General features: G+C 43.3%; 2 protein-coding genes across 7 annotated transcripts in view; one reads left to right on the top strand and one right to left on the bottom strand.

The window, feature by feature from the left end:
- The window catches only part of cdk19 (cyclin dependent kinase 19), a 43890-nt gene extending 29842 nt beyond the window's left edge, over window positions 1–14048 (bottom strand). For 2 of the 3 annotated variants that reach the window (XM_023810228.2, XM_023810227.2), the window contains exons 1-2: window positions 13781–14048; window positions 9252–9327 (exon numbers count right to left, since the gene is read on the bottom strand). In XM_023810228.2, the coding sequence (XP_023665996.1) occupies window positions 9252–9327; window positions 13781–13908 (204 nt within the window). In that variant the 5' untranslated portion in view covers window positions 13909–14048. The remainder of the gene's footprint in view (window positions 1–9251; window positions 9328–13780) is intronic. The other variant, XM_023810229.2, reaches the window with a different exon arrangement.
- Window positions 14049–15181: 1133 nt separating this feature from the next.
- On the top strand, window positions 15182–25726 carry amd1 (adenosylmethionine decarboxylase 1). 4 transcript variants are annotated; one of them, XM_023810215.2, is made up of 10 exons: window positions 15182–15510; window positions 20354–20440; window positions 20517–20555; window positions 21423–21549; window positions 21945–22047; window positions 22144–22186; window positions 22298–22442; window positions 22558–22650; window positions 22755–22910; window positions 23000–25726. In XM_023810215.2, the coding sequence occupies exons 1-10, from the start codon at window positions 15401–15403 to the stop codon at window positions 23141–23143; spliced, it is 1047 nt and encodes a 348-aa protein (XP_023665983.1). In that variant the 5' UTR covers window positions 15182–15400; the 3' UTR covers window positions 23144–25726. The 4 variants fall into 4 exon arrangements, with proteins under 4 accessions (XP_023665983.1, XP_023665984.1, XP_072558621.1 ...); XM_072702520.1 differs by lacking the exon at window positions 15182–15510 and adding an exon at window positions 16198–16388; XM_023810216.2 differs by lacking the exon at window positions 20517–20555 and having other exon boundaries at window positions 15184–15510.
- The last annotated feature ends 1442 nt before the right edge of the window (window positions 25727–27168 follow it).

Raw genomic sequence — 27168 nt, 5'->3', positions numbered from 1 at the left:
CATCAGCCTTGCCCTCACAGAGACGAATAAACCAATAGTCTGAAGTAGGACTGGGACCAAATGTCGATTTATCGATGATTAACGAAAATGCATGTGAAATCGATAAGTAAGAGTTACTGTTTTCGATAAGTAGCAGCCATATGCTACACCGGTCTTGGTTTAACTCGATGGATGTGCCCATATTGCCAGTATTGGACAAACATAGTGGCTGCATTAGCTCATTCTGGCTACAAAATGGCCCCCGCAAAAACAAAAAAAAACCCCTATTTGCAAGTTGTGTCACTTTTCAGGCAACAACACAACTCACAAGCAAACTGGAATTGTGAGAAACAGAACAACTGCTCATTTTGGAGGAAGCAGGTCGACCCACATCAAGCTAAAATACATCACAGACAAGATTGTTGATGTAGTGGTGGATTGCATGCATCTTAACATAGTTGAGAGGGAGATATTTAATATATTAATCACAGACATTCTGGACGAGTGTGAGGAATGAGTTAATAAGTAGAGAAGTACAGGTATCACCCCCACATTGCATCCTGAAGGCAGAGATATGTAATAAACACAAGGCTAAACCAATTATACTGTTACTACACAGCATGGAACACAACCTTAAAATCCTCGAATGACAAGATGGCACCATCATTATAGGAATGGTAAAATGTTTATGATACTACCTCTAGAAAAACACCTATATTTCACATCAGTGTTTCCCAGTCTGGTCCTTGGGGTCCCACAGACATTTCACATTTTTGCTGCCTCCCAAAATGTGGACTGTCTGGCAGGGAGCAAAAACATGGACCGTCTGTGGGTCCCCGAGGGCTGGGTTGGGAAACACTATTCTTCATGACTGAATTATCAAAATTACAATAAATGAAAATAAAAAAGACTTGGCAACGAGTCACAAAACTAGCTAACCCCTTTGGGTGAAATTAGGAATGAGTCATAATCGAAGACAAGATTTGCATCTTTGTATATTCTGCATTTATAATGCCTTTGAACTTTGGTGCATTGTATTGTTATTTTTTATTATTATAAAAAGCTGCTAAGACAGTCGAAAAAACTAAATGAAGAATGTGTGACTGGTAAAGGAGATCTAAAAATGTTAAATAAAATGCTAAATTGTACAATAAATGTGTGGTCAAACAAACAAATAAACAGCAGCAATAATAGTAATGTGAATAATTATCACATTATACCCTAGTCTGAACCTATGTGACTCATCTGATCTAAGACGACTGTAATATCATCATGATGGTTGCAACCTCACCACAAAATCACGATAACAATCTGCATGAGGCCATCAAACTGAGAATCGCAGAAACAAGCCATAAGGGTTATTGCTTAAGTTTTATCTGTGTTGGGCCACACATTGATTCCCCACAAAATCTGAAGAGGTGACACCAGAGGCTGAGTAATGCTCCCCGTAAGAAGCTCTCCCCCCCCCCTCAGCTCAGTTCCTGGTCGGCTCCACATGGGGTACTCTTATTAGCTGGAACATTTCATAAACAGTAACGGAATCCCATGGGAGACTGGAATATCCTGGAATATCCTATGGTGTTTGCCGTCGGGATTTCTTGGCCGCCGAAGGGAGAACTCACACCATACTGCAGTGACCCCCTCCCCCGGCCACCATTAACAGCTGGGTGTTGTTACTCTCAGGGCATTTAACGGAGAACAGACGTAAACCCCTGCCATGTTACCTAGCGTCTTAATTTTTGCAACATGGAAGTTAAGGCAAAGTGATTCTACCCCCCCCCCCATTCCAAAGGCCAACTCGTCCTACACGTCAGCCAGCAGCGGACAATCTGGTCCTCCACCAGGGGAAATAAGGCATAATGACAATTGTGTTTCAAGTCAAGGTCTGTCCCTCTACGAACCGGGGTTCATTCCACTTGAACAAAAGCTATTGTTAATGTTAGTGAATTCCAGAGTAAATACAGCAGCAAATATAAGGTGCGAGGCTGGTGCCCAAGGGGATGGATTAGGGTGGACTGAGGATCCAGGGAGGCCACAGGGACCACAGTGAGCGTTAGGAACAATCACAGCCTCAGATCTGACAAGGCAGTGCTTCCCAACCCGGTCCTCTGGGACCGGCAGCCAGTCCACGTTTTTGCTCCCTCTCAGCTCCCTGCCACACAAGTCCACATTCACTAGGAGCTGAAGGGAAGCAATAATGTGAACCGTCTTGGGGGTCAAAAGGCCCAGACTGAGAAACACTGTGATATGGGGATCTTTCTGAAGGCAAGGCGATGAGCCACGTCTTCGTTTCGTATCCCTAACTAAGAATAGCATTGAAAGGCAGCAGTAAAAATGAATAATTTGCTGTTTGGTTCCCAGACCTGCCTGCCGACACAAGAGTCCCAGGACACCGAAACAACCGGCATCTGGTAAATGATGCAGAATCCTCACAAAACAAAGTCACCAAATGCAGCAGCACGGAGCCGCGGACCAGGAACTGGTGTCCGGGTCTGAACATTTGCTTACTTGTGCGAGAAGACGTACATCCCCCCACTCGCTTACAGATACCCTGTTTGGCTCATTCATCACCTGGCAGCGGGAACCAGTTGACTGCATACGACCACATCCCACGCTACCCGTATGGGGGGGGGGATAAAACATATTAACATGTTATGACACCTCGACAGCGGGGGAGAGGACCAGTTCAGGTTACTGCTTGCCGTCACTGCAGGACGAATCCATCTATTTGCTAAACCCTGCCGGCTATGCCAAAGGTTCCTGGCCTGAACACTGAATGGAGCTTGAAAGCTCTGGTGATAAAATAACAATTATTTAGCCATTTTCACAAGTATAGCTACACTGGAGTGTTTTGTTCCATGCATCCCATCATGCTCTCCTTAATATAACATGTAAACGGTTTGAGAGTGAAGCTTGGGGTCTGAGCACAGGGTCAGGCCATGTGCCTGGTGTCCAGGGGCATTTTGGGGGGTTAATAAGGGCCTTGCTCAACGGAGGTGTGATTCTGCCAAGGCCGGACCTTCCAATCACAGGCAAGCTTGGGATCACCACGGCAACCTTGGGATCACCGCGGCAACCTTCAGATTACTGGCACAGAGCCTAACCCGCTAAGCCACACACTGTCCCTCAAAGGAGCCGTCAGCCCATCGACTATCCAGCGTCTGAAATGTTAAGAGAAAATAATACAAAACTGTTCTCTTCCATAAGGTTTGTGTGCAGGACTCTCTCGAACATCACCTAGAACGCCAGCGGGAAAAACAATCACAGTCAACTGCAAACAGCCAATGCCAAGGCAATGCTAACAAAGATTAGATTCCGCTTGTCCTTAAGCAGGTGACCTGTGAAGCCGGAAACTTATCAGCCACTTTATCTTGGCTTTGGAAATGTCTTGAGACATGCTGGTGGAGGAAAGGCCAGGGAGTTCTAGCAAGTATCTTAGCGTGCTAAAGCAATAACACATGGGAGGCTATGTGCATGCGTTCAACTCGGAGCACAGTGAGCGAGGACGTCTGCGACGGGTTGGACCGCAGTACAAAGAGGCCGTTGTTCTGTTGGACAGAGCGCTTTAGAGAGAATGCGAGTGAAACTGGCTTCTGTAGTGATTCTCTGGGCCTGCAGCCACCACCCATGCGTCCAATGTGAGACACCAACATCGACTCTGCTGGGGGACTCTTTCCAGAAGCCGGTTTCCATTAGGGTGACAACCACTTGGATAGAGATGAGGAAATTCTTCCCGTTGAAGAACAAAACCTGTTTTAAACATACTAATATATCAGCTCTTTCACATGTCAACAACAGGATGAGGGTCCACACAGTTTTGGCTCTGGATTCTTTACAGTCTCTTTCTCTTTAACTGAGAAATTCACAGAATCATCGACGGGGTGGCAGGTGGGAACAGGATCGGCTCGTGTTCACCGGTAGCCCCAGAAGCCGTCGACGGATAACCGACATCTAAACAAGTCGGCCGCTGACACCGTTTTCCTGTGCTTGTTTGAGTCCAGCAACAGCTAACCAGGAATATTTGTTCATCTTTGTTTATTGTTATATGAAAAACTTCAGGACGAGTCAGGTCCAGGACGGCGGCTCTCCATCTGCCTTTGTAGGCAGCTGTTCAGCACAGGATTCGCTAAGCGCTGCGGAGGGTTGGTGGCGACATTAGCCGGGCATAGCAGTCTAACATGTGCACGTAACATGCTGCCGCAGAAGGGCAGGGTGTAACAAAAACAACTCCCGTCGCTCAACACAGCTGCCTTGCACCCTTACAGCGGACGATACAGAATGGATTTGCACTCGGACCACAAGATTTTGATGAACCCTCAGGGGTAACTGACATAAAATGCTCCTACTTTTCAGACACATTACACCTTATTCCCCAGATTTCTGTACACGTAAATGCTGAGCTGTAAATGCAGCAGGGCTGAGCTATAATTTTCTGTGGAGAGCTTCATCCTGTCAGAAGGCGACATTTTTAATAGTTATTTACATGTCCAATGACAGCTACAATAAAAGTAGCAAGTTACTGTTATCGTTATTGTGGGTTGCTGCATTCACTTGGCATTATGGTCTATTGGAAGCACACAGTACAATGAAACTTATACTCCTGGACACACAAAAACAAACCTTGAAGAGTGAAGGTTACACTGGGATAAAGTGCAGGTCTGACACTGCGGCCCTCGTACCCTAACTGTGACACATCACCACGCTAACCCTGCTCAGTGATACAGGGCTTTAAACACACGCAGGGAGGATTCAGTCGTGTCTGAAAAACTAATTTGTCCATATTCACATAATAGCATTTCGAGGAGTGTGTGTTTGGTGACGGAACACAAATCCTTCCGAAATTTTTTATATCCGTAATCCTAGGGGACTCTGCCGTGTTCCACACCCTCTCTACCTCCTCCTGCAGCAGAACCTCTGGGATTACGCCACAGCAATTATATTTAATATTTCCGTCCACGGGATTCAATTATGCGGGTCTCTCTCCCCGCTGAAGCTGCAGAGAGCCTGTCTTCACGTCAGCTCTCTGCCAGCCCTATGCCGACCGGCCAGGATGCCTGAATATCGACCGCGATGCTCCCAGTGGAAACTACCGTGCCCTGCAACGGGTGGACAGTGTCAAACAGGTATCCGTGTGCAAAGGCATAAATCTAAAAGCAGCCACGATCGAACACGACGTAGAACCCATCAATGTGGTGCAACAATGAATGACCCGAATCCTATCCCACGCAGAGAAACATGCTGGATGGTGAGACTAATATTTAGTATCAAGTAAATAAATAAACCATCACATCGGCAGGTTTGACAGGAAACCCTGGGGTCTGATCCTGATATTAGGATTTTGAGTGCCTGCTGACACCAATCCAATACTTTTCCCCCTTTATCAACTACTAAAGAAATATTTCAATAAATACATTTAAACTGACATGACAAACTCTCGGCATTTAGTGATGCAGTGCCATTATTTGAGTACAATAAGAACAGGGAAATATAATGGTCAAGTTGCTGAAAGCTATGCTACGCCACCGGAAGAAATCTGTTGTTTTGATTTTGCACTGTCTGCACTGAATTTTCTTTTCAGATTCAAACGCTTGCATTACTGACAGATTAGCATTATTCTGCAAATTCTGTATTATTTATTTTATAGTACATTATATTGCATTTTTGCATTATATTGTACTGTTTTATTCGGTGTTTTTAAGCTCTGTTTGTTGTTTTAATCGTGCATGGTGGGAGTTCTCTTGGCACAATAATTTCCCTTGAAATGAAGAAAGTTTTATCTTATCTTATGAACAGAACTCTGCCTCATCCCTATTTGTCATAGTTGTTATGCTCCCAATGAGCAGCGTATTACAGGCGTCCATAGCTGTTTGTCCAGTACACGGTCACTGTGATCCTGAAGGTCATTCCAGGAATTACCGGGCACGAGGCAGTGGGCACACTGGCAAAGGGTAACACACTCCATCACTGGGCACCAGCTCTGCATTCCAACTCCTAAATACCATTAAGGTTGGTAAGCAAGTATCGCAACTGCAACCTAAAATTAAGCTCGACATCTACTTGAGAGGAAAGAAAACAGGCACACGGTCATAAGTGGCTCTCATGAGATTTCCCAAAATGTTCCTTAGTAGAAAGCGGTGAGTTTGACGCCACACGTCCGTCTCAGGGTGGTGGGACACGAGGGGAGAGTCTCTCATAAAAGGTGGTGCTCTTACATTCATTGGCGGAAATGTACTGTTAAACACTTCAAATGAGGAACAATAAAATAATTACAACTTCTCCAAACTCTAGATCCTAGGCCTTTAAAATTGTCAGATATGTGTAACTTCCTAAAATATGTATAATGTTTCCATTTACATTAGAACTTTTAGTAAGCTCAAAATGTACAGACTTACAACCTATGCGACATACACTGACTTGCACCTACGACAGAATTTTTTATTTTTATTTACTAAATGTTTGTAAAGATAAATAAATAAATTTTGGGTGGCCATGCACCAGGCAGCTATCGAGTGCGCTTTGTGTGTTGTACAATAGTTGCTGTGGGAAAGTACTGTACTATACGACAGAGTAACCAGTTCAGTGTATCACGCGGCACTCAGTTTCATACCCGCAAGTCAGTGCGATTACCCTATTCCAACATTCGGCCGATTCCACATGTGACCTGTTTGTTGGAACGGAATCCAGTGGTAAATTGGGAATGCTCTGTATTTGTGTCGTTTAGGAAACAGTAACGGTTACCACAACTAGACAACGGATGTTAGGAGTGTATCCCTGGCCAGCTCGCGCTCCAAAAGATATGTACATATGACAGATAAAAACCGAAACCATTTTAGTCATTCAGGAGCACAGGATTCTACCCTTAGTGTCTCGTTAGCCGCTGTGTAATCAGGCATTTAGTTTGGTAACACAGCCTAGGATTAATGCCCTGCAAACTGTGACATCATTTATTCTTTCAAGGACAACGTCCCCTTCATGTCACCAGAACATGAGACAGGCAAACCCACATGCCGGGGGGGGGGGGGGCACAACTGCCAATCAGCCGAGCTAGCAGAGCTGAACCCAGATGAAACACCTGGCTCTCTGTACAATGGGAGAGCCCCTATCGATCCAGCTGCCCGGAAGTGACATCAGCTGCCCGGAAGTGACGTCAGCTGCCCGGAAGTGACGTCAGCTGCCCGGAAGTGACGTCAGCTGCCCGGAAGTGACGTCAGCTGCCCGGAAGTGACGTCAGCAGCCCTCTGCCTGTGCCGTGCCTCGAGCCCAGAAGCCTCCATGCAGCCTCCCTGACTACATCTGCCCATTCACGAAACACAAAAAGGTTTGTGGTCAAGCATCGGACCAAAGGCTTTCCCAATCAGCAAGAACCATCGTTTTCAACACAGCTGCCCTCCCTTTCCGCTGTAATGAACACAACTGGCCGTTTCTCTTTGCATAACCTCGCTGTCCCGTCGCTGCCTCTTCTCCTCCATGTCAGGTATTTCAGTTCAGTTCTGAGTTGCTAAAAACAGCCCAACACATTCCACTGGGTCAAAGGTCGGCCGCAACCATTATACCAATGAAACTTTTGCCCCTGTGTGTCAGCCAATGGTAATTTACCACAACAATTTTCATTTTAAAGTAACACGTAGCTAAAAATGTTATGTTGCAAGCAATTCCATGCAGAGTCACACCCAGTTTCACATGCACCAGGTCCATAAGTCTATTTTGAAATCCTTATTCGCAAAGTAGGCAACTGTTGTTGTTCAACTGTGTTCCCTTTCGAATGTGGCATCAACATTTTAAAATTCTTTTTTTTTTCCTAAGGCAGGACATAGTTTGGACACAGTGAAGCAGACATGATGTTGCCCCTAACAGCTAGTTTTAGATCTAAAGGCACCAACCTGGTGTAAGTCTGTTTTAATTTACGGCGTTCGTACTCTCTGGCCCCAGATATGAAGGCCAGTACCCAGTCTATGTCCTTAGCCCCTTCTCACATGTAAATCAGTCAAGAGACACACTGCCAGGAACTACTCAAGGAATTTGTGGCATTTTTTGTGTGTTTTTTTTTTAAATGAGATGTTAAGAATGCATGGGAGAGCCAATGAGGTGGCACGGTTATACGTCAAACACGGTCACTGGTCGCCATGGTAACGAGGCTGACCTTGTGACATGGTTCCTACCACAGCTACAGATATCTGAAAGGCTGTAATGGAATGCAGACCCGTTCAGATCTGAGCGCCTACAATGTTCGTCTTCACAAGACCAGACCAAGGGGCACCACAAAATAAACTCCATGTCCAGGGGGCTGCCCATGTCAGGTGGTAAAAACAAACAAACAAGCAAACACACAAACAAACAAACAAACACACAAATAAATAATACCACAAGGCTAACCAGGAGCTGCCCCAATTTCATTTTTAATGATTCCCAGAACTTGACTGAAATCCAAGTCGGGGCCATTCCATCCTCACATGGCTTTGCGTGCAAATTCGCACCTGCCATGCATCATCTCAACGCAGCTGTAAGAACACGTGCGGCAAGAACTGCGACCAGGACTGGCTTCATCCCTCAATTTATGCCTAGCGCAGAGTGGCTAGCGGGAGGGGGGGGGGGGATGACCGATACTCACCTCCGTGCAGCGTACGTGATACTCAGAACGATAAGTCGAGAATTAAAATTTAAATGCCGACTGAAATTACAACAAGGGCCATTGAAATGTTTAGTGTTGCAGGAAATCCACCCCCCATTGTTTGGGAAGTCGGAAACACTGACAGCAACAATAAAAGTGTATTGTACCCACCTGCATTTTTTAAGTGATTTTAAGAAGGGGGTCGTAGAGGTAGCATGGAAGACAGGCTGCTTAGCTCTTAGCATGACTTCATGTAACTGAATGCTGAACGGCTCTCACGCACTACCTATCACTCAACTCTGACTGGTAATCCCATAATGTCTTCTCTATTTGCATGTTGATTGCAAGCAAAGCACCCATAAAGCAAAAACCAGCTTTATTCACTTAAAAATCTGCAGTCACCAACTTTGTTAGAGAAGAAGAGGAGAAATTCAATAAATCCATATATAGATTGTCAACCTGCTAATCATGGTATGCATATCCCTGGATGGCTGCCAGAATCTGTTTTATTTAGTTACTGGCTGGCTGATAACTGAAACCGTCAATGGCCCTTAAGGCTCTGACCTCTGACCCCAAAATGGATGACCTTTGACATCGGCCATGAGGAGTAAAACCCATTGGCCAAGGACCCATGTCGATATTCGTGTCCAGTATGTCCACTCACCGCGATCTCCCTGCACGCAGACATCGATATTCCGGTACCTTCTATTTGTTTCAGTGCATACTCCTTCTCGTCTTTCCTGCAGAGATATGAAACAAGTGAGGGGAGAGATAAACATTTTTATCAACAAACACTTTGTCTTTTCAGTCATCTGTAGTGAAGGAAGTCTGGCTTGGAACGATGCACATCTTCACTAACTATCTGTCCTGTTTCACTTTGGAGACACTATTTAAAGAGAATAAATTACAGCCTCTGATCACTGGCTGTTGAATTCATTTTAACAGTTAATTACATGGTGGCTAAATATTCTTAGTTTAGGAATTCAAAAAAGTGAAGTTTTTGAACAAAATTAAAATAATAATAATAATAATAAACATAGGAAACAGGAATATTTGGAAGTCGAAACGATCAGTGTTTCCCAATCCGGTCCTCCGGGACCTACAGACAGTCCAGGTTTTTGCTCCCTCCCAGCTGCTGGTAGCAAAAACGTGGAACGACTGTGGATCCCTGAGACCCGGATTGGGAAACACTGACACAGACAGATCAAAACTGAAACTTGTGCTTCACAACAAACATACAATCGCTGCCCCGTGTGAACGTGGGCCTGTGTGCAGCCCATGGCCGGGCCGGTCTCCGCGCGACAATCACAGACAATCACAGCGGAGCCGGTCCCTGGCACCTGCCAATGGCCTTTTCTCTCAGCCACAGGAGTGCGGAGTTGCAGGGAAGCCCAAGAGAGCCCGCCCACTCCCTCACCCCCTAAGAACTGGTGACATTATCTACACCACCACCCTTCTTTACACACAGGACCAGGACCAAGCAAAGTAGAGCTCACTATCATACTGCCAACGTAGCACAACGCACACTAGATCTGAGCTATTTTTCACCTTCAAACTGAAAAGAAGTCAATACAATTTAAGAGTGCTTTTATTTTAGCTCTGAGGACAGCTTAGGACCTTGGCATAACAAGGTTTATGTTGACAGATGCACATGAAAAGCCTGCCGTAGTTAGATAGCATAAAGGTAGATTATTCTGCACAGGGATGAGTTCATTTTAAGCTTCACTTCCTTAGCACTTAAAACGATAGTTTCGGAGGTGCTCAGCTCTGCAGAAGGCAGCACGGCCCTTATGCTGCCGTGCTAGAGGAGAGTAGCAAAGCTATTTCTCATATCAGGAGTAAAGATCGACAGGCACTGCAGCGGGGACTGAAAGTGGAATGACACTCAGAAACTCAAAACTCTGTCGGTGGAGGATAGCGCGTGAACAGAGCGGCTTGCTGTGATGTTCCGAACAGAAATATCTGAAATAACTGACGAGAAGAAAGGCACCATGAAATACAAAGAGACAGCAAAATTTTTAATTAAGCCAGCGCTCTCCCCACAACTGTCACTATCTCCTGAGCAACGAACACGTCTCTTCTTTAGGTCATGGGCCACATAATGGGCACACTGAATTATATCTGCCATGGGGGATTGGCATTCAGCTGTGTGCCAGTGTGTGCAGCAGAATCCTACAGCTTGCTCCCCCAGGCTCACTGAACCCTAACCCCGCAATTACAGACTCAAATTATCACCACTGCTACTCATTTAACCTCAAAAACTGAATAAAAACAAAGTTTTCCCCGTGTCGCTCTGATTTCCTGTGACCTCCCTTCAATATTATTTTACACATGGTGCCTTATCTTCCAGAGGCTGCTAAATTTCTCCATGCTAAAATAAGCAAATGATTTCATATATGCACAAGGAATCCATATTCTACATTTTAATATCCACTGGATTATTATATGTCGATAGGTGTCGTCTTCAGCAGAAAAATTGCCTGACATCAAGGTCCTGCTGGAACAGTGACTAAGGCTTATTACCTATGGCCAAAGTTATTTAATTCATTAACTTAAAACTAAAACTCCACCACAAAATATATTAAATAAAAGTACATATTTTGTCTGATTAAAATATGAAAATTGGGAGGAAAGTAAATCATTATTAGCAGGTCAGCTGACCAGCAGGAGTCCCACGCGCATCATCAGAGAGGCATAGACAAGCATCGGTTTACTGTACCTCTCATTTCTGATGAATTTCAATATTTTCATTAAATTTAAATTGACTGCTTAAAATTATTGTACACTAAGGTTTAACAGAAACGGTGACTAACAACCCTTCAAAGTATTTCACAACATTTTCACATTTTACTGCAGTTAAAAAAAAAGTACTCCACTTGATCAGACTTTAATGACCAATGTGCAATTACTACATCACTTTTCAAATAATCCCTAGACCAGGGGTCACCAACCTTTTTGAAACTGAGAGCTACTTCACCAGTACTGAGCCATATGAAGGGCTACCAGTTTGATGCACTCTTCTTAAATAACAAATTTGCTCATTTACCTTTAGTTATATATTATTACATAAATTATTACTCATGTATGTGAAGACACTGATCACGTTTATGGTTTTATGAAACTTTGTGTATAATAAACATGTTTTAAATGCTTATTTTTAGATGTTATTTTCAAATTTATATAAATACAAATGTAATTAAAGATGAATAGAAACAGGATAAAATTAAATTTTAGACGCTGCTCACTGGTGAGTTGTGCTATTTTTAGAACAGGTCCGCGGGTGACTCGTGGTCCTTGGGGGCGTCCTGGTGCCCGGCGGGGGGCACCATGTTGGTGACCCCTGCCCTAGAGGTTTTACAGACAAACCACAATGAAAACGAACAATCAAAATGAGTGAGTAAAAGTTTGGTGGCAGTTTCTGAAAGTTTATAAAATAGTAGATAAAATCTAGTTCGAACTCCCACTTGAGTTCTGATGAAGTACAACATTCTCATCCTACACTCATTTTAAATCATCTTATTTTAGACAAAAATTTGATGAAACATTGTCACTTTCTGCAAATGTGGTATTTATATTATTCTTGTATTATACTTTATTTGTATTTAATAATAATATTTATATATAATAATATTTATTATTATTACTGAGAAATAAAAAAGAAAGTAACCGAATGCACCTTAAAAACTATAGTGGGATTAGGTTACTCAACCTGTCATTAGCATCAAGCCTTGTTACCTTCCCTAAAAATATAAAGCATGCTTACATGCAAGCAAAAAAAACAAACCTAAACATGTAAATATAAAGACACAAACGGCTATAGTCTACTTGAAACAGCAAAAACTGGATTTTTGCAAAACAATCTGAACCTAAAACTACCAAAGCTGTGAGGAAATTAAGATCTTTAGTGTCAAGAGTCAAGAGATTTATTTGTCACATACATACAACATGCAGTGAAACGCCAGCCTGTATGAACTTTCATGCAGTCGATTGCTGAAACCAAACTTGTTATATGCAAATGCCATAAGCAGCTCCCTTCCTGTCACAGATTTTTTCCCCTCAAAGTCTCTCTGCAAGAAAAAAACAACCTGCTTTGGGTTTGGCAATTCAGCAAACTGGGCAGACAAAAACCCTTGTGTGTTAGAAAAAAGAGAAGTGACAAACATTTAGCTAAACAGGTTTATTTTATGACTCTTACAGTATTACCTATGTCCAATGTTATTTGATTCATCAACTTAAAATGAAAACTCCCCTGCAAAATATATTAAATCCAAGTATGTACTTTATCTGATTAAAATATGAAATTGGTAGGAAGATAAATCATTATTAGCAAGTCATCTGACCATCAGGAGTCCCACATCTGTCATCACAGAAGCAAAAATAAGCATCAATTGACTGTAGCTCTCATTGCTGTGGAATGTCAATGTTTTCTTTACATTTAAAACAAATGATCGAAATTGTTAATCAGTATAACATCCTAAAACCCACCAAAGTAACAGGCAAAATCGTTCCTGAAGCATAACCAACAGCTACAGGATTAAAACAATCTCTACAGTTGAACAGTTACGAATGACAGTGGCCCAAAAGGATTTAACACATGAACTGTATTTCCTAGCATTGAATGACCATTGGTTATCTACAAGTTAATGAATAAAAAATACTATCCCATGTTATATTTAAAACCTAGCTGTGTATCGATACTACATTGTTTATCTTCTGATGAAGTTTGACCACCATTGTCAATTCATCGCGTGTATCACGGCATCTGCAACATCTGGCTTGCTGATTCTTAATACCGTTACTGGTTTTTGACGTCTTCCTTCTGATGCATCGCTATTCTACATTCAAAGCTTTGATTTGCCAGCAGAATGATTGCTGTCTGACGAGGTAACGGCACAACTACTTTGCGCGAAAAGTGCTGAATGCCAACATTAAACCTCTAAGTTGCTAAATAGCTTGCTACATACAGTAACCCTCTGCCCTTGCCCAGGCTGACAAAAATAAACATCATCACTCTGTTTTGGGGGAGGATCGTTATTGCTAGCTAAGTGAGTGCTTGCGTGCATGAAAACAAAACAGTCACAGGGAGAGTACGGGGCAAATCGAACCGTTTCTATGCCTAATTCGCTAGTGAACATATGATCACAAAAATGTCCGTGTTCGAGTAATAACAATAACGCTTTCAGATTCTCTTACCCGTCTTTGCGCTTAGCTTTATAAACATGACCGTAGGTGCCTCGACCCACTTTGCAACCTTCATATTCAAACAGATCTTCTACTTTCTCTCTTTCCGCCGCGAGCTTTGTTTTGAAGTCGTAATCCATTGTTACCCATAAATATTTCTTAATTTACAATAAAATAAAATATTAATTATTACATGCATTAATTAAATAATCTGATCGTTTTATTCCCCCACCATTTCCTTGTTTGGGATTTTGGTCTGCTCCGCTCAATGTTCACTGGCTCGTTGACGTTTCTGATTGCCCCGCAAGGCATTCTGGGGTCGGTAGTTTTTGACAACCAGCTCGGCGCCGCCAAAAGGCCCGACCCCAGCTCATTAAACTACAATCCTCACACCGCTCTGCGGTTAACGCACTTGCGTAGTAACATGCACTAAAATACAAAAAACAATGCGGGTATACGTACTTCATATCTTGGATTTTTTTACGTGTGGGCTGAAAATGCAAGTTTATCATTAATCATTCGATTTTTTTTTCGCAAGTCTTCGGCGATTTTGCGCATAAATTAAAATTTTGACGAACATTTCATGGTTTCATTCAACAATATTTATAAGTAACATTGTTCGCAAACTAGCCGTAGAAAAATAATGACGTATGCATGCACTTTGGCGCTTTGTGCGTGTTTTGCGCCACAACCAAATAACGGAAAATCACATTAGAATTTTAATTAAGCAGTAGCTGTTTATGAAATATTTTTGTTTAATTAACTGCAAGACGAATAAATGACATTTTCTCTACCCAATTTAATAGCAATACAAATACACGTGATATCGATTTGCATTTTTTTTCCATTACAGGTGCATTAATTGTGCAGAATCAAATATATCATTTTAATTATTACCATCACTCCACTGTAGCAAGAAAGTTCTTAATGTAATAGCTAAAAAACTGATTCACGAAAACCGAAACCTCAGATACATGAAACCACAATAAATAAAATGCCTAGTATTTCTGATTTCTATGCTCTATATTATCTCTGAAACGTAGCTGATAAATAGTTGTTTTTTTTAGTTTTCAACTACTGGTTATCAAATATTTAATGTTTAATATTACATTGTTGAAAATCAATTTAACTCGTGAAATTATTAATCGCTGGTTTACACATAGCAACAGACAGTCCGTACCGCATGCAAGTTTTATGGGATATACTTAATACACGAATAATTTATATCACTAGTAGAGCGAGTCAGGCTTCTTCGGCCATTCCCTGAAAAAAAAATGACGAGTAGGTGTCACGCCCCTCTTTGAAATTATTGACAATTGCAATAGCCAATCGGACTGTTCATTGTAACTGTCTGGATATGTGATTGGTGTAAAATTGGAGACTGGCTTCTTGGTGACTGTTAAAAATCCTTCGCTCTTCCTTGCAACTCGGCTTTACACAGTATGGCCGGCGATATTAGCTAGCGCTCGCTTTACGGTATTCTCTGCAAAAGGGAAGACGGTAAACCCAAGAAAGCTATACCTGGACTGCTAAAGGACTGTACTGAAATATTAACTTAACTATCAAGGAAGGATTAATTAAGTTGAAAATAAGCAACGTGTGATTTCTGTTGTTGGTGTCTGTTGTCTCACGATGGAAGAGAACGGTGCACACTTCTTCGAGGGGACCGAGAAGCTGTTGGAGGTGTGGTTCTCCCGAGAAGATGAGACCAAAGGAACCGGGGACCTTCGTACCATCCCAAGGTTAGTATCCTCTAAAATCGGTTTCAAACTCCTTTGACTACATCCGTAGCGAGGTGTGTTGGGCCTTTTCAGAATTGAGTGTCATTGAACTATGCAGCCTTGGCCAGACATTCTAGTCGCCTATTCTCGTAGGTTTGCGATCTTCCTGGCGGTATTATTCGGCCACCATTCCTAGATAGCGGTGGTTTGTATGGGCCTTTGCCAAATATGGTGTGGAAGTCGACGCCAATTAATTGGATGATGTTTATTTGTGCCTATTAATAATAACACGGCCGTCAGACATCCCCACCCCAAAGCTCATTCATTCATTTATTTCTGACTAGCAATGAAATGTGTGGCTGGTGATTAGTGATCACGATAAAATGAAATGAAATCGGTAGTAGTGTGCTAAATGCGACCGTTTTGGGGGAGGGAGGACTTGGTAAATGGTGTGCGCCGAAGCACAATCGGGTCCTTAATACTCATTCGTCATGTCTCTGCATGGACCTGCGTAGCTAGTGAGTTAAGATGGCCAGGGCAGTGCTAATGCGCAGCGCTTGGTCGTCGGCCAGCCGCTTATCTAACGTCAAATAACGCTGCTTTTCTTTGGCAGATTTCTCGCCACTATGATTCCCTTTGCTGTCGGGTGACTTTGGATTAACGTGGTGGGTAAGAATCTGCGGATGGTCTCCGGTAATTTTCCGCTGGCTGGTCTGCGTGACGCGCGGGGCCCAGGCATGTGGTTCGGCGGCGCAGGGGCTCCCCGTCCCTCCGCGCAGCCTGTGAGCAGCAGGAAGTGCCGCATCGGCCGCCGGTCCTTCGGATTTACGAGCACTGCGGCGGCTTTTCTGCGCGCACACTTGGGCGATTTATTACTTTTATGAAGAGGGCCGGCAACGGTAAGCTGACGTTAAGACGAAATACGGAAACTTGGTCTAGCCGTGAGATCGGACGCACCACGTGTCTTGCGTTCAACGGTAGCTAGACATTACTGATAACGGGTTAGTCTTTGCACAGGTGCGCTGCAGTCCTTTGGACGATTTAGTCTTTGACACATTGGTACTGCGCCCTGATTTTAACCCGACACTCGGAGAGCTCCATGTCAGTAGTCCCACTATTATTTAATTCACGTTCATTCATTTGCTAGCAGACCAGTCCTGCGGCTTAGATTTAGACTTAACGAAGTCACGTTTTTAGTCCTTGATATTTGATCTTCTTTGCTCCACCCTCGCCTCCTATTGGCGGACTCCATCGACCACTAAATGGGGCGCAACTAGTGTTGCGACACCCGCGAGTGGCCGCCGTTCCGCTGCAAGGACACTCAGAACCGCGGCTGCGCTTAAAGGGGCCGCGGCCGTGTGCGTAGTGACGCCCGTTCGCCAAACGGGCTCCGGTTACGCTTTTTCGATTAAAATACTCCGTGCTTGCAGGATTTTGTCTGAAATCCGATGTGTGTTCTGGAAAACTATATCTAACATGGCTGGACTATTACTTGGCTGAACGTTTTGAAGTTTTATCCCCCCCCTTTTAAAAAAAAAAAAAAAAAAAAAAAAAAAAACCTTCAAAATAGCTGCGTAAAGAACTTTGTCGGCACAAGTAGCAATATTATCGCTATAACAATTATTCACCATAACCAAAATATTATGGGGCATTATTTCTTGAAATTCTGCACCAACATCTAATCATTATATGGAAAGGAAATGATACGTGCATTTGACAAATTGCTGCTTTACAACCGTTCCATTGACCCCCCCCCCCCCATGTCGTAGGTACCGTATCAATGCAGCAATTCCACACTTTAGTTACTGCATGTAACCACACTACGTAAACAGATATTGCCTGTGTGATACAGGACTCTGCCCCTGCAGTTTAATTTTTGCAACATGTTCGAATATTGAATTCCTTCAGTATGTCAAATGCTAAACCAATGCAGTTTTTGATTGTGCAATCAACTGGAAGATCAGGAACAGTTACCGTTATTGAACCTCTCTGCCGTTACCTAAATTAGGATTGGCTTTCGATATGTTCCAATAAATCTTGATGACTTGATGTGAAGGGGAATGTGTTTGCTTGAATGCTTCCAGGAAGTTTTCTCAAAAGTTGAGAATTTGTCCAGTTGCTCCTGTCTAGAATTACTAATCACTTATTGGCAGCTCATCAGAATCCTAACTCGCTGTCAGTGGAAGGTGAATCTTGAGTTTCATGGGAGTGGCCGGTTGATCGAATGATGCCAAGATTTTGTTTGCAGCTCAACTGGATTAGCTACTCCGTGTCAGTGGATGAGGGGTGGAGTCCTGCCAGTGACCGAATAAGTCCACAAGGACGGTGGATTCAGATCACTTGGCTGCAAGCTCAGCGGTTAAATGTAGCTGAAGCATTTCCATCGTGTAGATGCTTTCGTCAACAAACGGCAGCGAGACGGCTAAGTACATCGCAAGCATACGGCTGCACTGAAGCTCCCTCTTGGAACAAGAGCTATACAGAATACCGTTAGAATCTAATGTCAGAAGGACTTCAAATAACACTGGGTGCCATGTTGGGCATTTGCACGTCTGCAAAACACATTTAAAGTGTTGCTACTACAACACTTTCGACCTGACAGTTGATTGTTCACACCGGATCCGTTTTCTGTCGAGGTGAAAGTTGTTTGTGTACTAGTTGGGGTCACAAGACCTCTGTTAATGGATGAATTAAAACATACTTCCATAGCTGAGAATACATTTGAAATAACGGCGAGGTTAAAATGCAGTGAAGACTAAATGGCTTTATCATTTTGAACAATTGATGAATGGAAGTAAGATGTTGCTCTAATAGATTATGAATAATTGAACAGTGAGTGGGTAGGTTTTGGCTGCATACCTAATGTTTTTATCCGGTATGGCGTTTTTAACTGTGCCAGTATCAATTTTCATAATGTTCCTCTTGCTTTCTATGAAAATTTAAATGTTACCCGTATGGTTGAACAATTTCAAATCGACCGAGGCAGGGTGTTTGACCTTTTTTGAAACCTGCAGCATTTTGTAAATGCATCTTCATACGTCGGAGCGATGTCCCACTGTAGTGTAGTAATGTGTAAAGATGGACGTCCCTCGTCCTTTCTAGGAAAGCCACACGTGTGAACCAACTGCCAGATGGCATTACAATTGGGACCAGCCGATCATGTCCGTTGAGATACTTGCTATTGCGCCCTGTGCTTTGGGCCTGGCAAACAGTGACTCATCATAACATAGTCGACTCTTTGCTCTGCTAATGCCATAAATGGCTGCTGCCAGGTGCTGAACGCGGCTTGTGGATTCCAGCACTTAACTGGCAGTCTACCACTGTCCTGTTTGGCCATGGCTGCCTGGTCATGCTCCTGTGATAAGTGATTACTAGCTTTAGAGCTGCTTTTTGTGCACTTCCTTCCCCTGCCATGACCCTTTCTGGAGCGTCCTTCATGGCTCTCATGGTCAGGAAATGTGGGGGGTGTATTCTGAGGCAACATTTCATATTAACCCTGCTCTAGAACTGTGTTGCCTCCCCCCCCCGGTAGGCTGCTTTCTTTGGCGTGTGCACCTTTGCTGGGATTCTTGTTCTCGCTTTGTACTTGGGGGGACGCGTCCCTGTAGCAGCTCATTAGAATGGGTGGCGCATACGCAGGTGCCTTAGGGAGATGCTTTCATCCATTTTTTTTTTTGAGCAGAATTGCTAAAAGCGTTTCATATCACCCCCATACAGGTTAGACAAAAATAATACAAAGGGATTTTCCCACCAGTCTAGACAGCCATGTTAATTTTGGGTATGCAGGGGGCTATGCTGCTTCATTCTGATTAGAACCTGTGGTGTAATGGACCTGTGGGGAGGGGACTTCATTATGTATCACCTTACCCTATTTCAGGCATATTATAATTCACACCATAGCTGACCAAAGATTATGAAATCAAATTATTGATTTTTAAAATTTTTTTTTCCCCCCTTCAAGGAAATCAAATGATTGTTTACTAAGGTTGCCCTTCGTATCAGATGCAAGTGTTATGGATAAGCAAAAAATTGGAGATTAGGAAGGGGGGCGAATACTTTGTCATATACAGTTGTATGGTGTGCTAGACTGACTCACATGGTTTTTTACCTATAAGTGAAGATTCACCACCTGTATGTCATGCATGTAAACTCCTTTAACTGTTAAACATTTTATTGTATCGACCTAACTCCCTTAGGTGGAGGGACTTTGAGTTCTTTAGTGAAGTCAAGCTAGAAATGTAGCTTTTTTCTTGGCAGCTAATCTTAAGCCATCTTATTTAGATTATTTGAACAGCTCAATATTTTATAATTGTTTATGAAGTTTTTACTTTTTCAGATCTTCAAACTGTTTTAATACCCATATGTTGTTCCCATGAATTAGAGGTGAAACGGTATGAAAATATCATGATCATAGTGAGTAAAATTATCATGGTTATCAGTATTATCACGGTATTGCTAGAATGTGCTGAGTGTTCAAAAAGTACTGATACACAAACTGAAATCACTTCAAGTTTTACATTAGACACACACCTTTAGCAGTAGTATTCATCTTTTGTTTGCATAAGCATTAAAATAGCCAACACTGTATGTAAACATTTGAAAACCACATTAAATGTGCATTGACATAAAAAAAAATCTCCATAACGCTGTCACTGGGTCTTGAATTTTAGTGTGGTTTACCATGAAACCAGTAACCATTTTGTCCCCACCATGAATGTAGCCTTGGTTGCTGGCATGGTGTTGAGTCAACATAACTTCTCTTGCCATAGCTGTTTGCCCATGAGACTGCTGTAGATTAAATGTGTGCAAGATTCTTCCTGTGACAGTGCTGAAAAGCTTCCTTACCACGGCTCTCTGTTTCCAGGTTTGAGTGGGACAAGCTGCTGGAGAATGTGCATTGTTTGATCATAAGTGTGACAAAAACTGACAAGCAGGAAGCTTATATACTCAGGTGAGTGTCCTCATTCGTTTCTGTCTCCTGGGTGGTGTGCTTACTGACTTATCCCCCCCCCCCCCCCTTTCTGCAGATTAGAAAGCAGGACTTGGACGCCGCGGCTCTTATCTCCGTACGTAGTCCCAGCGCTGCCAGGATACAGGCTCATCTAAAAGTAGAGGCCAATGCACATTGTTGGGTTGCTTGTAAATAGTCTTCTGAGCTGGGGAGTGTAGGGATTGGTTTTCAGCAGCTATAAAAGCCAATGAACTCTTTCCCTTAGAAACCATGTCAACAGTTTACCTTCCATTCCCCAGTTATGCATGGATAACATGAATCCACCTGTCCTTCATTGAACTCTGGTGGCATATGGCATGTACACACCTTGTTGAATCATTGTAGATAATGGGATCTTCGGGCAGGCTGTCTGGCTGTCCCTCTTAGTTTGAAATAGTGTATCCTCTGGGGGAACTTGCTATTCCTGCGTCAGGGCTGAAATGGATATGTTGGAATCCACCAGGTTGGTCTGGGAAATCCACAATTCATTTAGGGCTCTAGCTTACAGAAGCAGGGATGTCTCCCAGAATGCCTTGCTCTGACTTGTATTTTTGAGGCTTGGCCTGATTTATTTATTTTGGTGGCCTGGACAGCCTCGCGGCCCACTGTGCCCGATTATCTCTCCTGTCTGCAAAATGGCTCACGGCTTTCCTTAGTGTGATTTCTTTAACATCTTTCAGATCCGTCCCAGCAGGTCTGCCCTGACTGCTCTTCTGTTTGCAGATCTTAAGAGTGCTAAAACTGGCTTTCTGTGTTTCCTAAAACTAACTACAAATTTAGAGCGTTTGTTTTAAAGTCTACTATCCTTCATCCAAGCTTATTGCTAGCTGTAGTTTCTGGAGATCGCGCAATATTCTCTAGTTAAAAGGGGCTGTCGTGGTTTGGGGGGGAAATGACTGCCTTATATGTCTGACGCCAGCATGCTGACTGTCTCTTCCAACAGTGAGAGTAGCATGTTTGTCTCCAAGAGACGTTTCATTTTGAAGACATGTGGAACTACCCTCTTACTGCAAGCACTGGTTCCTCTGCTGGAACTCGCCAGAGAATACTGCGGCTTTGACGCTATCGAGGTACCAAGGCCGCCTGTCATGACTTTTTGTTTGTTTGGCTGAAAGATCCTGGCCATAATGCGTATGGTATAATTTACAGTATGAACAAATAAAAAAAAATGTATGAATGATTTAACGGCTCTGAGTGCGATTCATGAGTCCTGGCTTTTAAACAGCGTTGTGATCAAACAGGACTTGCGGATGCCGGTGAATTCGCATGATAGCAGGCTGTTTGAATCAAGACAGGATTGTCAGGGCTCAGACTTTCATAGACGGAAGTGTGGACATTGCTGTAATTTACTGTTTCTACTAATTTTTTTGCAGAAGCTTCATTAAATTCCTTGCATTTTCACCTGCATAAAATTCAGGTCCATGACAAGGAAATACTTTCCTGACACACACTTTGATTTCTGCAGAATTTTTTTTATTCCCGTAAGAACTTCATGAAGCCAGCCCACCAGGAGTTCCCACACAGGAACTTCCAGGAGGAAGTTGAGTTCCTTGGCCAGATATTCCCAAGTTAGTATTTGGTCATTTGGGAGAACTATGGTCTAATTTTGTAAGAAATGGCAAGATTGTTTTTCACAATGTTTATTCCCAAATTTTTCTCCTTAGATGGAGCAGCGTATTGCATGGGCCGCTTGAACACTGATTGCTGGTAAGGTTCCACTTGTAGTTCCTGTATAGACTGCTAGATCTGTGAATCGATTATGAAGATACAAAAATGGGCAGCTGCTTTTGGGTATGAAAAGCTCTTCTGTTGCTGCAGGTACCTGTTTACTCTGGATTTGCCAGAGTTATGGGAGAACAAGCATGCGGATCAGACCCTTGAAGTTCTCATGAGTGATCTCGAACCAGCGATTATGGACCAGTTCTACATGAAAGATGGTGTTTCTGCAAATGATGTCACTCGTGTAAGGATCTTTTTCTAAATGTGCATGAAGAGGGATAGATGTCGGTAAAGGTTTCTTTTGGCTAATTGACAAACGGTCTTTGCTTGGTCAACAAAATGTAAATCCATCTCTTCAGATGAGTGGGATTCGTGACCTGATACCAGGTTCTGTGATTGATGCCACAATGTTCAACCCCTGTGGCTATTCAATGAATGGAATGAAGATTGATGTAAGTCAACCTGCTTTGCTTTTGCTCCTCAAGCTTATCTCTCCGTATCAGATTAGGACTGCAGCAGTTCAATTAAAAAATTTTTTGCACCATTGTACCTCCAGGGAACTTACTGGACGATCCACATCACTCCAGAGCCCGAGTTTTCCTATGTTAGCTTCGAAACTAACCTGTCTCAGACCTCTTACGACGATCTGATTAGGAAAGTTGTCGACGTCTTCAAGCCGGGGAAATTCGTGACTACACTCTTCGTTAACCAGGTATCGTACCCCAGCACGTGCCTTGGGAAAGGTTTAGTGTGTCAGTCTGTCGCGTCGGACCCTAACCCGTGTCTCTCTCGCCTTTCCAGAGCTCCAAATGTCGCAGCGTCTTCTCTTCTGCACAGAAACTTGAGGGATACAAGCGCCTCGACCGCCAGTTGGCCCAGTTCAATGATTACAATTTCGTCTTTACCAGTTACGCTAAGAATCGCCAGCAGCAGCAGCAGAGCTAAATATGAAGAAGCGCAAAAAGAAAGGCGACCGCTGGGGGCTCGTCCCCGGGGGCCGTTTTCTCCGAGTTGGAATCACTCTGTCACTCTGCTGCCGTCGTTCCAAGTTAACAGGCCCTAGTTTAACTTCGAGTTTGAATTGTATGCATTCTTGTATCTATGATTTAGATATCCTGCATGAAAGCTCTGTTCTCTGTTTAGGTATGCTAGCCCACTCTTGCTGTAAAATTGAAGTGCATGTAGAGGAATTAACCGCGCACTGTTTGACACGCCCTTTGGGTGCCCCCTCACGCACCCACCATTGTGGCCCCTTCCTACAAGTCTCCCCCCGCATCCCTCACAGACAGGGCTTCCGTGCCCACTAGGTGGGGGCCCTGGTACGCTCAGATGGGAACACGCTCGCATTGTGTGGTTACGCTCCTACTGCTAGCCAGCAGGCTTGCCCATGAATTTTTCCAGCCCGTACCCCGCAAGTAAGTGTCTCCATGCCAACGGAAAGCACTTTGAGTACCTGCTCTGACCGCATGATCCTCACACACTTGCGCTGTGTGTTTTTTTTTCCCCCACCAAGTGCTGGCGTGGGTGGGCAGCTCGGCCGTGACGGGAGGGCAAGGGAACGATCTACGTCCTAAAACCCATAACATTTCATCCACATTTGACCTTCTGGTATCTCGTGCTCAGTGGACACAGGTACAAAATGCCATTTGAGTATATAATATAAAAAGCACTTTAGTATGGCATACTTGAAATGGCAGTTTGCTACACTTCCAGGTTTTAGCCCTCCAGTTTTTGTCAAGTGAGTATTATTAATCAACACACAGCACCGTAACCTCTCGATGAAATAAGCAGGAAGTAATTTACCTGCATGGCTTTAATTGGCTTTGATGGGCATAAACCCAAAGTGGGGTGCTCTGCTAAGTAGTAATATGGAGCAGCTCCTGGAACCTGGCCTTCCTGATTCAGCTCAGGCCCTCTGCTAGCATCTCGGTACCAGCTTAGCTTCGGCACGTCTGGGTCTAATACTGACCTGGTACTGAAGTGCTAAATTAAGGCTGCGCCTAAGCTCTGCAGGGGCGGGTAGGTTCTATTTATAGCCAATTTATAGGTTATATTTCAAGGCAATCTAGTCATTTGTTGACTGTTTGACATCCAGTATTGGGGCTTTGTAACGTTCCTGTGTAGTGTGGCCACAGAATGCTGGCTTTTCCTACTATGTTGTGTGACCTAAAATGGACATAATGAATCTGACCCCCCCCCCCCTCCAGTTTTGTGAATGACATGGTTTCTCCCAGAAACGGGTAACCACACAATGGATGCTCACCAATCTCGGCATGCCAGGGTCATCCCGGATCATTCCACACGACTATTGCATAGACTGCCATTATATTTTTTTTTTTTTCTTTTTTTTTACTGTACACAGACATGCTTGCAGTGAATCGGTCCAAAATGTGACACTTGCAGCTTTTGGAGTAGCATCAATGCCCTTTGTTCAGTGGCGGAGGTCCTGTGACTCTAGTGCATGTGACTTGTACTGTATTTCTCTACAGTGTTGTGCGCTGCAGTTGTGTTCACCCTGTATTTAATGCGCTTCATCCTTCCCTCCTTTCAGCAGCTGTAATTTAGTTGAAACAGAAACATCCTGACCTTGACTGGGCATGTGGTAACTGAAACCTGTTCCCAGGAAAAAGTCGGGGAGGAGGGGGGGGAGGAGTCTGATGTAATTGAACGCAGCTTCTTCAGTTGGGAGAATTAAATCTAAGTGAAAACGCAGCTGTGATCACTAGGCTGGCGTACGGAGCGACTATGAGGTGATACTCGTACACTCGTCCTTCTCCAGGCAGAGAGCGCAGGTTGACTTAAGCACAGGAACAAGGGAACGTTTGCTTTTCTGAGCTGCTCTCGGCAGTTAGCATTTTGTTTAGGTTTCAGTTTTCAATTATGAATGACTTCTGGGATATTCCGCTAAGTGGTAAAACAGCCACGTTTCTAACGTTTTCCTGACCAGTGGACCACTTGATTCTGCACTTAAAGCGAGGACCAAAAAAAGTAGCTCAGAGCTGCTTTCTCTGTATCTGGTTCTCAAAGCGCATTTGCCCACATGTGGTTGGACTGTATGGTCCTTGCTGGGTTTGCCCACTGCAACATTTTAACACCAGCTAGCCAATAGCGAGTGACGTGTAAGTACATATGCTCACCATACTGAACATGATTGTTTTGTTTTGTTTTTTCTCCACCCCCATCCACAGTAATAGTTTCACAATTTTCCACTGCAAGGCTGAAGTGCTTTAGACCAGTTGTTCACTGTATTGTAAGCTGGTTACAAATCCACTCATTTTGAGGCTTTGTAATATACAAATCAGCTTCCCAGTTGGTCTCCCACCTACCAGTTCTCACTTTATCCTTCAGGAAAGCTTTCCTGGGTAAGATTTCAGTAAAGTCAAACGAGGATGGGCAGAAGCATGAAATATCAGGATGTGCTGAAGGAAAACTTTGCTGTTAATTCTTTTGCTAGTCTTTGGTTGGTCAAGATGTGCTGATTATCTGTACTATGAGCTTGATGCTTTAATAAATGCTTTTATTAAACAATTCTGTTGTCAGAGTGGAATTTTACTTTGCCTGAATTATGTCTTGATTAGAACTCTGGAGCAATATTATCATTCCAGAAGAAGAAGAATATGATTCAAAGTGTCTGCGAAGCTATGGAATAACCTTTTAGGCTTAAATCCCTTGGTCCTGCATTCATGCAATGTAAAGGCTGTGTGGAATTTCCTGAGAACGGCAGTGTTTCACAGAAGATAATTTGCTTACTGTTCGTAGGTTTGAAATGCAGTTCAATGTGTAATGCGTTCATAAATAGTTAAACCATAGCCAGTTCATAAATGGAAAACCATAAATGGAACCAAGCAAAACAATGTAGCATAGCATGAAAGTCTAAAGATGCCACATTCTGATTGGTTGGAAAATACTGCCTATTTCATGTTATCATTGCATGTTATCTATCGTGTGGCTGATTTTAGAATACTAAATTTTAGTTCCCATACTGTTGGTTTTTTGGTTGTAGAAAAATATAAAATTCCGTTGATAATCTGGCATTCATTGTACACTAGGTTCACAGAATGGAGGGTTTGGGACAAGGACCTCAAAACACACGTACTTAAAACGAGGATAAAAAAAGTAGCTCAGAACTGCTTTCTCTGTATCTGGTTCTCGAAGAGCCTTTGCCTACCTGTGGTTGGACTGTATGGTCCTTGCTGGGTTTGCCCAGCTAGCCAACAGCGACCTCCAGACACAAGCTAATACACATCGTCAATCTAGTACAACCACAGCAAGTAAACACTTAAATTCTGGAAAGCTCATTGTTCTGAAGAAATGCAACGTCATGAATCTTTTTTCTCTGGCCCCCCCTCCCTCCCACACTTGGCCCTGGGGGAGAAATTGGCTTGCTGACAACAATATGAGTAGAGACCTAGTTTTGAATATTTGAATATGTCTAGGCTCTGTTTCCTGGCAATAACTAAACACGGGCAAGACTGGCTTCAATCATCCACAGAAGACTGATGAATAACAGGAAAGAGTGTATTTATTACACACTTCTGCACCTTTTAGTGAAGTGCTCTTTCAGGACCCGATCTCTTCTCAATTTAGCCTCCATCTTTGTGACCCAGTAATGATGCTATAAAATACTTGAATTACATTTTCTGTGCATTAAGATTGATGCTCAAAGTATCCTGTACCCTGACACTGGCGATAGCACGTGCTCAAAACACTTAAATCACCAAACTGCTTAGTGAAACGACATGCTAACCAAATGCAAACAAGCACTGCTAGAGACCGTGAGGAAATTTTGGTGAATTTATAGGAAGCGGTGTGTAGCTCTGCGGGAGAGGACTGTGTGTGAATGGTAGGTCTCTGGCAGAAATCCTGTGATTGGTGGAATCGTTTCACCATTGTGCCCGTGAACAAGACCCATAACTGAAACATGGTCCAGAGGCGTCAGATGAATGGCTGGCCCTAGGTTTCATTCTCAT

Source organism: Paramormyrops kingsleyae, chromosome 19 (genome assembly GCF_048594095.1).
Source record: "Paramormyrops kingsleyae isolate MSU_618 chromosome 19, PKINGS_0.4, whole genome shotgun sequence".
NCBI lineage: Eukaryota > Metazoa > Chordata > Actinopteri > Osteoglossiformes > Mormyridae > Paramormyrops > Paramormyrops kingsleyae.
The sequence above is the reverse complement of the archived record's forward strand: the minus strand, read 5'-3'. Positions and strand labels throughout refer to the sequence as shown.